At 47.9% G+C, this 13,550-nt stretch overlaps 1 protein-coding gene across 1 annotated transcript in view; it reads left to right on the top strand.

The window, feature by feature from the left end:
- CDS2 (CDP-diacylglycerol synthase 2) overlaps positions 1-13,550 on the top strand; it is a 46,474-nt gene that overhangs the window by 15,207 nt on the left and 17,717 nt on the right. The window contains exons 2-3 of the mRNA XM_032461870.1: positions 11,866-12,002; positions 13,230-13,326. Of these exons, the coding sequence (XP_032317761.1) occupies positions 11,866-12,002; positions 13,230-13,326 (234 nt within the window). The remainder of the gene's footprint in view (positions 1-11,865; positions 12,003-13,229; positions 13,327-13,550) is intronic.

Raw genomic sequence — 13,550 nt, 5'->3', positions numbered from 1 at the left:
GAGGACAAACGCTAGGATTCCAACCTGAGCACTAAGGTGGGGGTCAGTATTACTGGGGGGACAGCCTCTTCACTCATTAGCTCCTGAGGTCCGCACAGCTGGAAGAGCAGTGGAAATTCAAGGTGTTAAAACAAGACAGCAGGCCTAAAATGGAGTCAGTTATGCTAAGCTCCACCTCACCAGTCTGAGACTTAATTACGGTTTTGGCTCTACTGGAAATGGAATCTTAAACCGGTCAGTTGGGAGTTACCTAACCAGCACTACTTAGGGTAGTCGGCCTGGTAGGTCCCTGCCACCCCCTGAAAGAAAGTAATTTTGAAATAACTAGTCTACTTTTTTGCCAGTGTAACTTCTTTGTTCCCACTCCCTTCTGCTTATAAAACAAACCTTGAGTAGAAGATTTGCTTTTAACTGGTTTTAAAAGAAAGATGTGGTTTTTTTTAATTGATAAAGCAGGGAAATTTTGGTTATCTAGAAATTTCACTTACGGACTAGCAGATTTTTTCTTAATACCAGGTAACAGGGGTGTTAGAGTTAGCTCTGTTCATCAGACTTCAAACTTCAGCTGAGATGGTGTTGGATAGAGACGCCAGCCCGGCTGTTCACAGGGTGAAGATTGAGCGGCCATCACTGTCGCACTTGTTATTAAGATGGAGAAGTGAGTAAATTCTCTTTTGGTTGATGCATCTGTCTGCCTTTGCTTGGAGCAGAATCTGACTTGGCGGAGAGCTCAGCTTCTGGAAGCCCAAGCTGCGGGAGGCAGGTATTTCCTTTTTGCAAGAAAGCGTGGAAGGGAAAGCAGTCAACAGCTGCCTAAGATTGTCTTCCCCTTTCTGGTGCCCACCTCTGTTCTCCTGTTTGAAGGCTCATCCTACAGTTCTTAAGAATGTCACATCGCTTCCACATAGAACCTGCAAATCTATGTAAATGTGGTAAGGCGGGGACATTTTGTGCAAAGTGGCTGGCTCTTGCAGTGTGGTACTTACGCCTGCCATTTTAACCTACAGACTCAGAAGTAGAAAACTCCTTAGTCATTCCTTAGCCTGTCTTCTTTCTTCCCTTCGTCCTTTTGTACAGCAACACTTATTGAGGACCTTCTATGTACCAGACAGTCTTGTAGGCCATGGGCATATAGCATTAAATAAACAAAATCCCCTCGACGTGGAGTTTATATTCCAGTGGGGGAGACAGACAAATGTGTAATAATTTCAGGTGGTAATGATCTGACAAAGAAGCAGCAGCAGCAGGTGTTTTCTTAATATGAAGGTGGCATTTCTGCGTGTTAGCACTGGGAGAGACCTTTCAGCATGCAGTCCAGTTGTCTCAAAGGACAGATGTGTTCTGATTCTGCCTGGAATGTTTCCCATTATTCAAGGGAAATGAGTGGAAATGTGCACAGACCTAGACGTTCTTTAGGGCAGGGTTGAACCTTTTGAGTATAAAAGATTTCACTCTGCCTGCTTATTCATTATTCCTGGCAACACTTCAGTTGCTGTCTGGAAATACAGCTCATTACCACCCTGGATTTTATGGGCCTCCCTCCCCAAATAACTTTAATCTTTGGGAAGGCTGAAAATGTAATCCTTTTAGTCATTAGTTGCAACTGTCTAACTGAAGCTCTCAAATCGTCTTTCCTGCGCAAATGATGGCAGCCATTATTCTACTGCCCTGTAAACAAAGGTTGATGAATTTTCATTAAATTTTAATGAGTTTTAAAAAACTCTCCTTAAGCTTTTATCAGATTCTAGGCAAGGTGCTTTCAAGATAAACAAAGATGAATAGGGTAGTCCTTGCTTTTGAAGAACTTGAAATTTAAAATACATTATGGAAAGTGCCCTCTTAACATAAATGCAAAGTGCAACAAATGGCAGGAGGGGAGACGCATCACGGGCTGTGGGAGCTTTACTGGAAGAAACAGTTGGTGAGAGGGATGGGGTATTAGTTTCCTGGAGCTATTCTAACAAGTTGCCACAAACTGGGTGGCTTAAAACAACAGAAAATTATTCTAGGGGGCTGGAGTGCTGAAATCAGGGTGTTGGCAGGACCATACTCCTTTCAGAGGCTCTAGAGGAGACTCCATGCTGCGCCTCGTTCCAGCTTCTGGTGACTGTTAGCATCCTCTGGCTTGTGGCCACTTCTGTCATCTGTCTTCACTTTGTCTTCTCTGTTTCTGCATCAGATCTCCCTTTGCCTCCATTTTAGAAGGATGCATGTGATTCTATTTAGGGCCCAACTGGATAATCAGGATTAACACCCCCTTTCAAGATTCTTATGTTAATTAACACCTTTTGCCATGTAAGGTAATATTTACTCTTTTGCTATGTAATGTAATATTCACAGATTTCTAGGAAGTCAGTTTATTTTGGAGAGGGGGCCGTTTTTTCCCCCCTATCTACTGTAGATGGAAATCAGGGAAAACTTTCCTTGAGGAGTCTTAGTGACTCTAAGATGGGACTTGAAGGATGAGCAGGGAGGGAAAAAGGTTGGGAGCAAAGGGAGAGAAGAGAGCTGGGTGGAGGTATTCAGGGCCAATGAGCAGCTGTATTTGATTGGAGCACATGGTATGTGCAGAGTGTGGAGGACAGATCTTAGAGGACCTGAAGTAGGAGGTCATTAATTCACTAGGCAAAAATGAGTGGAGGAGGGGTGTAATCCACTGCACTTTGTGAAGATTAATCTCAGAATGTGTAGGGAATAAGACAGAGAAGGGAGGAATTAGTGGAGAAATCACTTGGGAGGCCAGTGTAGTAGAGAAGGGTTGTTCTGCAGACTTGAGCAAGGATGCTAATGGTGAGATGGGAGTAAGGAGAGACTAGTGATCGGCTCACATGGTGTGAGAACTGATGAGGTGTGGCAGGGGATCTGGAGACGGTGATGAAGATCAGTGTTCCCTGCGGAACACATCTCAGATGGATTAGGTTCTCAATGGGAAACAGGAGAGCTGGTGTGAGCAGGGAACGAGGTGATTGGTTTTGGACCTGTTGAGTTGGAGGTGGTGGTTGGACATGGAGGGGTCTTGCTGGCAGGTTGAAATGTAGTGCTGTAGCTTGGGAGAGGATATAACTAGTGTTACGGAAGATGGGTCCACAGAAGAGAGACTAATGGTACTCAGGGTGCAGTGTAGAGATACAATCTTGGGGAACACTGGCATTTAAGGAAGTGTGGGGAGGAAGAACAGAGAAGATAGGAAGAGAGGAAGGAAACTAAGACTTGTTTTAGTGCAGGAAGCTGCTCTAACTTGACTAAAAAGGGAGAAGGGTTCTACTAGCTCATGTAACTTAAAGACTGAGGAGATTCTAGCTTCAGGCCTGGTTTAATTTAGTGTCTCAAATGTCATCAAGCCTTGGTCTCCCTCCATGTCTTGGCTCTCTTTCATGATGGCATCATTTCTGGATTTCACATGGTTGCAGGATTTTCCAGCAGATAGAAAGTTCCATTGACAAGGTCATGCCTCTTCCTGGGGGATCCAGAAGAAGTACAGGGAATTGCTGTGATTGGGTTATGTGTTCATCTCGGACCCAATGGCTGTGGTTTAGGGAGCCTAGTGCCCTAATTAGATACAAAATACCTGCCTGCACGTTGTAGGGGAGGAGAGGATTACCTAAAAGCAAAATTAAAGAATTATTATCTCAAAAAGGAGAACCGAAGCTGGGTAGTAAAACACTAAATGTGCAGTATCCCAGGACTGATCCAAGCCCAGCAGTGTTATCAGAGATCCAGTCTGAGAGGTGAAAGATTGATAACTGCTGCGTATGTCAACTGTTTTCAGGCTTTATGTAGTTAAAACCCCATCTAGATACAGTTTTGCATTTTGTCTTGCATTTTGCTACATGGCATTTACTTATTGGGGGCGGGGAGGTAATTAGGTTTATTTATTTAGTTTTGATGGAGGTACTGGGGATTGAACCCAGGACCTTGTGCATACTAAGCACGCACTCTTCCACTTGAGCTATACCCCTTCCCTGCTACGGGGCATTTATAGTTGTCTTGTTAATAGCTGCACAGAAAGTTGTTTTACCGTAATTTACCTAATAATTTTCCCTCGTTAGGGATGTAACACCTATTTCTGCTTTTTTAACAATGCAGTGATGCATGCTCATTTCCCAGTTGTCCCAGGCTCGGCCTCTCTGGTTTCTTCTATTTCTATTATGGTCTTGTTCCTTTTGTATCTCCTTACTGTTTTAACCACTGTACTGGACATTTTCACCCCTTGGTAAGGTCTGACCAGTGCTAAGTAGAGCATGAGCATACCTGTGTTAGTTTAGCCTAAGATTTGTTTAAGAAAATTTAACTGAGGATAAAGAAGATGTGGTATATTTATACATGGAATACTATTCAGCCATTAAAAATGACAGCATATTGCCTTTTGCAGCAACATGGATGTCCCTGGAGAATATTATTCTAAGTGAAGTAAGCCAGAAAGAGAAAGAAACATACCATATGAGATCGCTCATGTGTGGAATCTTAAAAAAACAAGAACATAAATACAAAACAGAAACAGACTCATAGACATAGAATACAAACTTGTGATTGCCAAGGGGGAGGGGGTTGGGAAGGGACAGACTGGGAATTCAAAATTTGTAGATATTGACAGGCATATGTAGAATAGATAAACAAGATTATACTGTATAGCACAGGGAAATATGTACAAGATCTTGTGGTAGCTCACAGTGAAAATAAAATGTGACAATGAATATATGTATGTTCATGTATAACTGAAAAATTGTGCTCTACACTGGAATTTGACACAATATTGTAAAATGACTATAACTCAATAAAAAAAGTTTAAAAAACAACAAAAAATAAATAAATAAACCTCAATACTTCCCTCCTGCAAAAAAAAAAAAAAAGAAAATTCAACTGAGTAAAATTTAAAGATGGTTTTATTCAAAGATGATGACTCAAGCAGAATCCAATGTGGTGGAGAGAAAGGAAGCTGTACTAAATGAGACTTTTCTGGGCAGAAGGGAGTGAGAATAAGGGACCTATATACTAGCAAAAAAGGAGGTAAGTTATTGCAAAGTTACTTTCCTTTAGGGGCTGGCAGGAGTCTCAGGCAGATTACCCTAAACAGTGCTGATCAGGTAACTCCTGACTGACTGCTTTAAGAGATTCTCCATTTCTAGGAGAGCCAAAGTTAACTCTTGATTTGGTGATGTAGAACTCAGCATAAGTGACTCCATTTTGGGCCTGATTTGAACAGATCACATTACATTTTTTGGTTTCTTTTGTTTTTATTATTCAAACTGTGAACTGTGATTACCAACCAATGTTCTTATGTCTTTATGTGTGTGTGTTACTGTTAAGCTGTGTCTTCCTCAGTTTGTGCTTGGAAACAGGCTAGGTTGAAGTCTTGGGCTGATTGATACCTAATTTTATATTTGTATAATTGGCCCATCTTCCCAGCACATTGATATTTTTAAGTATTTGTTTTTCTGTCTGTCTTCCGGAGCTTTGTGTCTTCTGCACGTTTTATCATTCTACCGTCAGTTGTTTCATCTGAGTCATTGGTGACAGAGGTGACAGGGAAGCAAAACTGGAATTGGGTGTGCAGTGTGATTACAGCTATTATCTCCCCACAAAACATGTACACGGAAAAAGGCTAGCATGGAATAGGTCAGAATGTTAGTTATTTTGGATAGCAGAACTATGGGAGGTTCTGAAAATGCCTATCTCAGTTGTCTTTAAGGAATATATATTACTTAAAAAAATGTTTATCAAGATCAGATGACGGTAAAGAGGTATGCGTTCCTCTGGTGCCTTCAAAATTGATACTGATAACACATTTCAGGCATTGGTAAGTGCTATAAATAAAAGAAAGCATTCTAAGGAGCTAGGGGATGATGGGAGTGGAATTGGGTCATTCTTTTCAGTAGGGTGGCCAGAAAAGCCGTCTTTGAGGAGGGACTGTCTGAATGGAGACTGAGTGAGGTGGCTGATGGAGTAGTGAGAAAATCCCAGAGTCACTGTGAAGGCTTTGAGTCAGGTGTGAGCTCAGTGTATTGAGGGACAGCAGAAAGGTTTTTATTTCCATTACTGTAGGAGAAAAAAATATTTCTGTGATTTATTGAGTACATTTTTTCTTTAATGGAGTTACTGGGAATTGAGCCCAGGATCTTGTGCATGCTAAACACACACTCTACCAACTGAGCTATACTCTCCTCCCCGAGTGCATTTTCTGTAGATCACATTATTGATAACAGGCTTTTGAAGACAGGATATGGCCATGTTGGGGATGATTCTAGACGTTCAGAGTAAGGCTCCTCCTCTTTGACCGTATGTTAATACAACTGAACTTGTCAAATGAGGTTATTAGCATTAGAAAAAGCTAGAAATATTGCCTTTGCTGTTCCAGACCACACACACACACACACACACACACACACACACACAATTTTATTCCCCCAGTAGGAACCCAGCCTTTTTCAGTGAGAGGAACACACAGGTTCCCTACACTCATGTTAAGGATAAACCTGTCTCTAGTGATTTCTCTCCTGGGGGTTGTGTCTGTAAGTGGGGGTGTTGGTTGCCCTGGCAGCTGGCCACAGGGCTTGATTAAGAAGATGGCAGGCTTGGTATTTAGTGGAAAGGTTAGGCTCAGCCTGATGATCTTCCTCCAGGACAGGTTTGTAATTTGCATCTAAAGCAGTGCAAAAAATAGTTTGTGTAAGTAATGGAGTCACTCAGTAAATGAAACTTAAGAATATTAATGCAGTTTAGTGTCCTCTAAGCTGCTGAGGTTCTCTCCTAGATGATAACAGTGAAAATGAGTCCTGCAGACGGTGTTCTGGACCAAGCAAGGTCCCTTCCCCAGGCTAGGAAGCCAGACCTTGACCACAGAGACCTCCCCTCCTCCCCCATGACTGCTCCTTCGGGCCCTCCCTTGCTGCCTTCTCTTCTGTTGAAGGAAGCCTTCTGTGCTGTTCTGAGCTCCAGGTTGTTGGCTGGTAAGCAGAGGGGCCCTGGAAGGCTGGTGGGGGAAGCCTTTCAGGCATAAGTTTCTCTAAAAATGTTGACAGGCCTTATCTGAGCCCTTGTGCCCAGGATGCCCATGTGTCCTTCACCCTAAGTGCTCTGCCTTTCCCTGTAAAGTCTGAGTGAACCAGAAGGAAGGGGGCCTCGGAGAAGGCTTTTTTTTTTTTTTCCATTTAGAGCAGCGTTCTTATTTCCTGTTTACATCAGCACCACAACCTCTTTGGGGAATGGCTACAGGGCTGTGGGAGGATGGGTGGTGATTGAGGTAGAATCTGAGAGACGGGCTCTGCTTCACTCACTGGTCTGGGTCCTTGGGTTGAAAAGAAAGAAAGGAAGTGGGAGGGGGTGCCTGGGAGCTGGGCTGAGACACCTTGAAGCAGCAAGGCAGCCTTTCCCTGCCACCGTGTGCTGGTCCCAGAGCTACTGAGCTGGGTCCTCAGACCCAGTGCCCAGCAGAGAGGCGGGTTGGAGTGGGCACTGGTCTGGTCCTGCTTCAAGGCTGCTGCAGAGGTGGGGGCCTGGCTGTCCTGGCACACGAGCTGGAAATCTGGGTTCTGTTGTACACTCAGTGCACTCTGGACACTGAGTAGTCAATGGTAGGTTAGGTAAAATTAATCAGCTCATCAGTCCAACAAGTCTTCGGGTGCCTGCTGTGTTCCAGGCACTGCTCAGTGCGGTGGGAATCAAGAAGCCCAGGGCTGCTGACACACCATTGTGTCCGACGTGTATGTGGTGTTTATCCACGTGCCCCAGCCTGCACACTCAGTATGCACACGTGTTGATATGTCTGTTATAAAGCACGCACTGGAAAGAAAAGATGAACGAGGTCAACAGTAATAGGTCCTGCTCTTTCCTCCCACCTCGGCGGAATGTGCTGCGCACCTCCCACGTCAGCACTGGCACGTACGGCCGCCTGCGGCTCACACCTCGCCCTTCGTGGGAGCTTTGGGAAGAGGATCACATTTGAGTCAGGGCCGCCTGTTGGATGAATGGAAGACGGGATGGAGGAAGCAAGGCAGGCAGATGCTGAGCTCACATTGCTGATTAGCACACGGGCCCCAGCAAGGCCGGGGGCCCCCTGCATTCTTTCTCCTCTCCACCCTCCGTGGGAAGGGTGCTCGGGTCACCTGGGGTGGGTGTTTCGGGTTCCTGGGCTCCAGTCCAGTGTGCTGTAGTCAGCCTACTGAGGGGTGAGGGTCGGGGTGGTACATGCAGCGGGTACCTGTTGCTGTTCAGTCCGTTTCTAGTTTTAATAGGCTTTCACTGGTGTTGCATTTGATCATCCAAACAGCCGTTCCAGGTAGCGGTCCTTTCCCCACTGGGAGGCCTGTGCTGAGTGTAATGGGCAGCAGGGCTGGGACCTGGGCCCTGCTTTCCCTTGTCTGGCTGCTTTCTCCTCCTGCAGAAAGTCTTCCTTGGCATCTGCCTATGTCACCACCCCCTAGAGGAGCAAACCAGTGAAGTGCTTGGCATCTCCGACTCTTGGCCCAGTATCTGCCACTTTCTCCTGGGTGACATCTTGGGCTCAGGTTTCTGCCTCCTCTAGGCCCTCATTGGAAGCTACCGCCAGCATTCAGCCTCCTCACTCAGGGCTAAGGGGCCCAAGTGAACGTCCGAGCGGGAGGCCTTTGCCCATACACGGGGAGGAGCCAGAAGGCTGCAGGCTGCAGGTTCTCCTAGGTTCTGTTCCCTCGGCCTCTCTGACACCTGCACCTGGAACCTGGAGAGCTGGCTGACTTGCCCCCGGCCCCTGTCTTCCCGGGCTGTGCCCCTTCCTCTGGGACAGGGGTCTGCCCTCTGCCTTTTCCTGTTCCAGCTTGTGGGAGAGTGGTTGTCTCTGCAGGTGTTTGTTTCCTGCTCTGAGGAGACCTCCAAGAAGGGCTCTGAGGATGCTTAGTCGGTGGCCTGGGGTGAGGCCCAGGACCCTGGAGTTAACGTGCTTAAAGGCAGGTGACACCTCACCTAGAAAGTTCGTCTCCTTCAGGCTTGTTTCTTTGGGGAGTTTACTTAATTTCTTAGCTGCTCATCCCAGGCCCCCTGATGTCTTGACAATAACAAGTCACAGTGTCTTCATAACTTTTCTCGACTTCCTTTTACTCCTTCCTGCCTCAGGATGCCTCTCCTCACTTCACCTCTTCCTAGCCAGGAAGGAGAGGAGCTGGGGAGGGTGATGTCTGGGCTAACTTTCATAAAAGGGCCCAGCAGGTCCGGAGACAGTACAGAGCCGGAGCCCTCTGCCCCTCCCCTGCAGGGGCTCTGCCTGAGTTCCTTCCTGCCCTTCCTAGCTGGGCAGCCGGCAGCCTTTGTGAGTTTCCTTGACAACAGGATGGATAAGTTAAAAATAACCTGTGCTGGGGCTTCTGTGCGTGCACGCGCGTGCCCTCTCTTCTGCTGTGTTCGGCTCAGCATCCGTGGGAGGCCTCGGTGGGTCCCTGGTACTTGCATTTGGAAGCCCTGTGGTTTAGGGGTCAGCTAGGTAATCACACAGCATCGTTACCTTATATTACTGACGGTAGTTGATGGGGTGTGGGTGCTAGTGTTGACGCAAAGAATGGAAAGCTGTTCTGAATGCCTCGGTCTTCACTGAGTCTAACTGGAGAGAGACAGTCCTGGGGGCGTCGTCGTGTTTCAGAGACTCGTGGGGCAGTGGAATAGGATACAGCTCCAGGTGGGGGTTTGGTCATATCTTTGCAGGGAACCCCTACCAGATAAGGAGGGTCCTTTCTGGGCCCCTTGTATTGGTGAGGATGCGGGAGTACAGCAGCCCTTGGGTGACTTGTGCAGAGCCACTGGCTGAGCTGTGGCAGAGGAGGGAGCAGCAACCCCGCCGTCAGAAGCTGTGGCCCTTGAGCTCAGATCTACTGACGAGGCCACCGCCGCAAGTTCTTCACCAAGGCCAGCTGTCTCTGTGTCAGCAGTCCCGCAGCAGCCAAGGCCTCGACTTTGCGGTGTTGTCACCGTCGTAAGTTCATTTAGAAATAGCTGTCTCCGTGAGGGCAGAGGCTGCGCCTCTCTTTGCAGACCTGGAGTGAGTTCTGCTCTTCCTCCCGCCTCCTTCCATCTGTCAGTACTTTGTGTAAGGATCTGTGTGCCAGGCATGAGGATGTCATGAGAGCAAGGTGTCACAATCCTCGTCTTTAGGGAGCTTGCGGTCATTTGGAGCAACAATTACAAAAAAATCTCCTAAGTCCCCACTGTGGCCAGTGCTGAGAGGGAGGAAGAAGGTCTGATTGTTAGAGGGGGAAGGACTGAGGTGGGGGGCAGGGTTGAGGGCAGGCTGGGGGCACATACTAGTGCCACAAAGTACTTAAATCTGGAACGTATAAAAAAACTGCTCCAAATCAATAAAAAGGCAGAAAACTTAGTAGAAAATCAGCCAATGACTTGACAGACACTTCGCAAAAGAAGATACCCAAATAGCCAAGAAACCTTTGAAATGGTGCTCAATTTCATGTATTTATTAGTTATAGGGGAAATTCAAATTGTTCAATTTGAAAAAGATGTAACTTTTGTGTTTGCACACTCATGCAACGAAATCTTTGAAGATTTGGTGAAACATCCTTTTGCCATTTCCAGTTTACCTTGTTCTGAATTTCTTACTGAAGAATGAAATGGATTCTAAGATGCTTAAATGAAAGGGAATCCAGTGGAATGGACACAGTGAAGTCAGAGACCTGGGTTAATAGGCAATTTGGGGCGAGCCATTGAATCTCCCAGAGCCCCTGTTACTTCATTTGTAAGGAGGGACCTTTTCTGTCTTTTCCTTTCCTCCCCGAACTGCTCAGATGTTCACAGGTGTGGGAAATGCGGTCAAAACTGTGAAGGGCTATTCAGATACCAGGCAGTATTGTTACTCTAATTCCAAGTGATTTGATTTCTCCACCTCTTCTCACAGCAGATACTCTTAAACTCCCCTGAGAAATAAAAGCTCTGAGTAGAAAGATGGTCCCCAGGATGCAGAGCGGCCTGCTCCTTGGTACTTTGGATGGAAAGCCTGTTACTGGCATGGCTGTGGTCCCTTCCCTCTGACTGAGGAGCAGGGCGGGTTCCTGCAGGCACTTCCTTACATGACTGGGACCTGGTGGCAACTCTGTGCCTGACATCAAAGTGTGCTGCTGCCTGGGCCCGGTGTCAGGGGAGGGCCAGTGGTGCACACCAGTCCTGGTGAGGCACTGACTCCAGTCAGTTGGTCCCATAGGGCTCCCACACTGACTGGGGCTGGCGTCCTCACGGGGTGTTCTTGTGACATCTGGAAGTGACACTGTGGACTTTGGGGAGCCCAGTTGTGGGGCAGTAGCCAGCATTCCCAGCTGCCCCTAAGAGAGCCTGGCCAGAGCTGCTGGTTGCCCTGGTGGCTCTGAGAGTCCACGGCTTGTTGTGGCAGAGCAGGGGCTGCTCCCTGTGTGACTTAGGTGTTGATGGAGAGGGGTTTTCAAAGGTGAGTGGGTCTTCTTGGGTGTCTGCAGCCGAACCCTTACAGGCAGTGGACCCTGGGATCCCTGCAGTAGGGGCAGGATCGGGGCTGAAGCCTGACAAAGTCCAGGCACAGCCCCTCTTGCGTTCTGCAGGTACAGAGGAGCCCCTTTCTCATGCTTATGGATGGTCCCCTCCCCCGCTCCCCTAGAAGGCAGGGAGGTTGAGCAGGTGGTCAGCTGTTCCTCATCCTCCCGTGGTGCGGATGCCGCCTCTTGCAGCAGGGAGCTGGCCATCTCAGCACGTGTCAGCACAGTGTCGGGGTCACCCAGAGTCCCATCTGTTCCGCCACCTGACTGTGCCAGGTCCTCAGGCCCTATCTGAGTCTCTCTCACAGATCTTTCTTGACAGGCACATATGTCTAAGTATCCTGCTCAGCACTTCGCCCTTTTCCTCTTCTGTTTTTCTGCTCTGTAGGAGTTGGAGTCAGAAGCAAAGGTCGATGGAGAGACTGCGTCAGACAGTGAGAGCCGAGTGGACACTGCCAGCCTGCCACCCTCTGCAGACGATACCCCAGAGGTCCTCAACAGGGCCCTTTCCAACTTGTCTTCAAGGTAGCCTGGCTTAGCGGTGCAGGTTCTGGGGGGCTTACGCTGTCTCCAGGAGCCATGGAAGACCCGGAGCCCTTGGAGAGCCCACGGTCTTGTGGCAGGAGCCCACCCGTGTTAAATAAAGTGTGTGGGGCAGGCCTGCCCACTATCACTGGCCACGGTCTCCCCTGCCTCTGCCCAGAGCTCCACTGAGTGTCATCTGGTGCTTAACAGTGACTCTGAACACAGCCTGGGCGGATCTGGCCCTTGAAGGGTGCCCTTGGCTGCCTGGGAGGCACTGTCCAAGGAGGAGGAAAGCCTGGTCATAGGGGCGCATACAGAGAAATGGTCCTTGGCGTTTGTGACTAATGGGCAGGCCGCTTTCCACTGAGCCCAAGTTTCTAGCTCAGAGTTCAGTTTCCCTCTCCCACATGCATGCCTTGTGGACATTCCTTAAATTCTCCTGTAATAATTGAGAAACATGTCAACTTGGGTGAATCCATTAAAACTTTGGTCCCTTGAGACTCTGGTCCTTCCAACACCAGCTCTAGGGGTAGATTAAAAAACAAACTGTATGACTCCAAAACATTATCTAACAGTGTTCCTGTGAGTGTCTCCCATATGTTTGTCCCTTTGAAAGGTTCAGGGCTTGTGGATCTGGAGCCAGACAGACTCCCAGGGCTAAGCGCTTCACAGCTAGGTGACCTGCGCACCCATTTCCTCAGCTGTAAAAGCTGGTAGTGTTGAGAGTTGAATCAGTTCATACATGTAAAGCCTTAGGAAAGTGCCAGGTACCCATGTGTGACAGCTTTTATCACCACGGTGTGTGATGCTGTGATCACCATATGCAGGGGCAGAGCAGTGTAGGATTCTGCTGCAGGGGAAATGTTCATGGTCTTTCCCTTCAAGAGAGAGGCCCCTAGAAGCCACCCAGGTGGACACAGGAGTGGAGGACACTACATTTCCCTCAGGACTTTGGCCTGATTCATTCCTGAAGACATAACCTGAGTGTGTTTTTCTAAGGCCTCGGAGCACCTTCTGAGTTCAGTATGGATGAGGTGATGGCCCTAGAGAGGCGGCCCTGCTCCTGCCAGCGTGTGACTGGTGCCTCTGTCGAGGTGAAGGGGGTACTCCCGGAAAGGACTGACCTCAGGGCCCTCTCATCCCAGGAAGAACCTCCCCCGCGAGTTTGTGCTTCAGTTCTTGCTGGGCTCCTAACGTGCCTTCTCCTTCCCCTCCTCTCTAACTCAGATGGAAGAACTGGTGGGTGAGAGGCATCCTGACTCTGGCCATGATTGCATTTTTCTTCATCATCATTTACCTGGGACCAATGGTTTTAATGATGATTGTAAGTGCCATCTGCATGTTATTTTAGTTTTGCCTCTGGTTTTTCCTGCAGGACCGGACATTTTAAGTGCCACGTGTTGGGTTGGTTCTGGGAATCAGTTGGGGTTGAGGCTCCTCAGACCACATCTGCCTTAGAGTTTCTCACCTTCCAGCAGCCAGCTGGAGGGTTGTCGATGGGCCAGTTGGACATGGTTAAAGATGTCTCTTCATTTTAACATTTGATTT

The sequence above is a fragment of the Camelus ferus genome, chromosome 19 (genome assembly GCF_009834535.1).
Source record: "Camelus ferus isolate YT-003-E chromosome 19, BCGSAC_Cfer_1.0, whole genome shotgun sequence".
Classification (NCBI taxonomy): domain Eukaryota; kingdom Metazoa; phylum Chordata; class Mammalia; order Artiodactyla; family Camelidae; genus Camelus; species Camelus ferus.
Note: the sequence above shows the minus strand (reverse complement) of the source record. Positions and strands in the feature narration are given on the sequence as shown.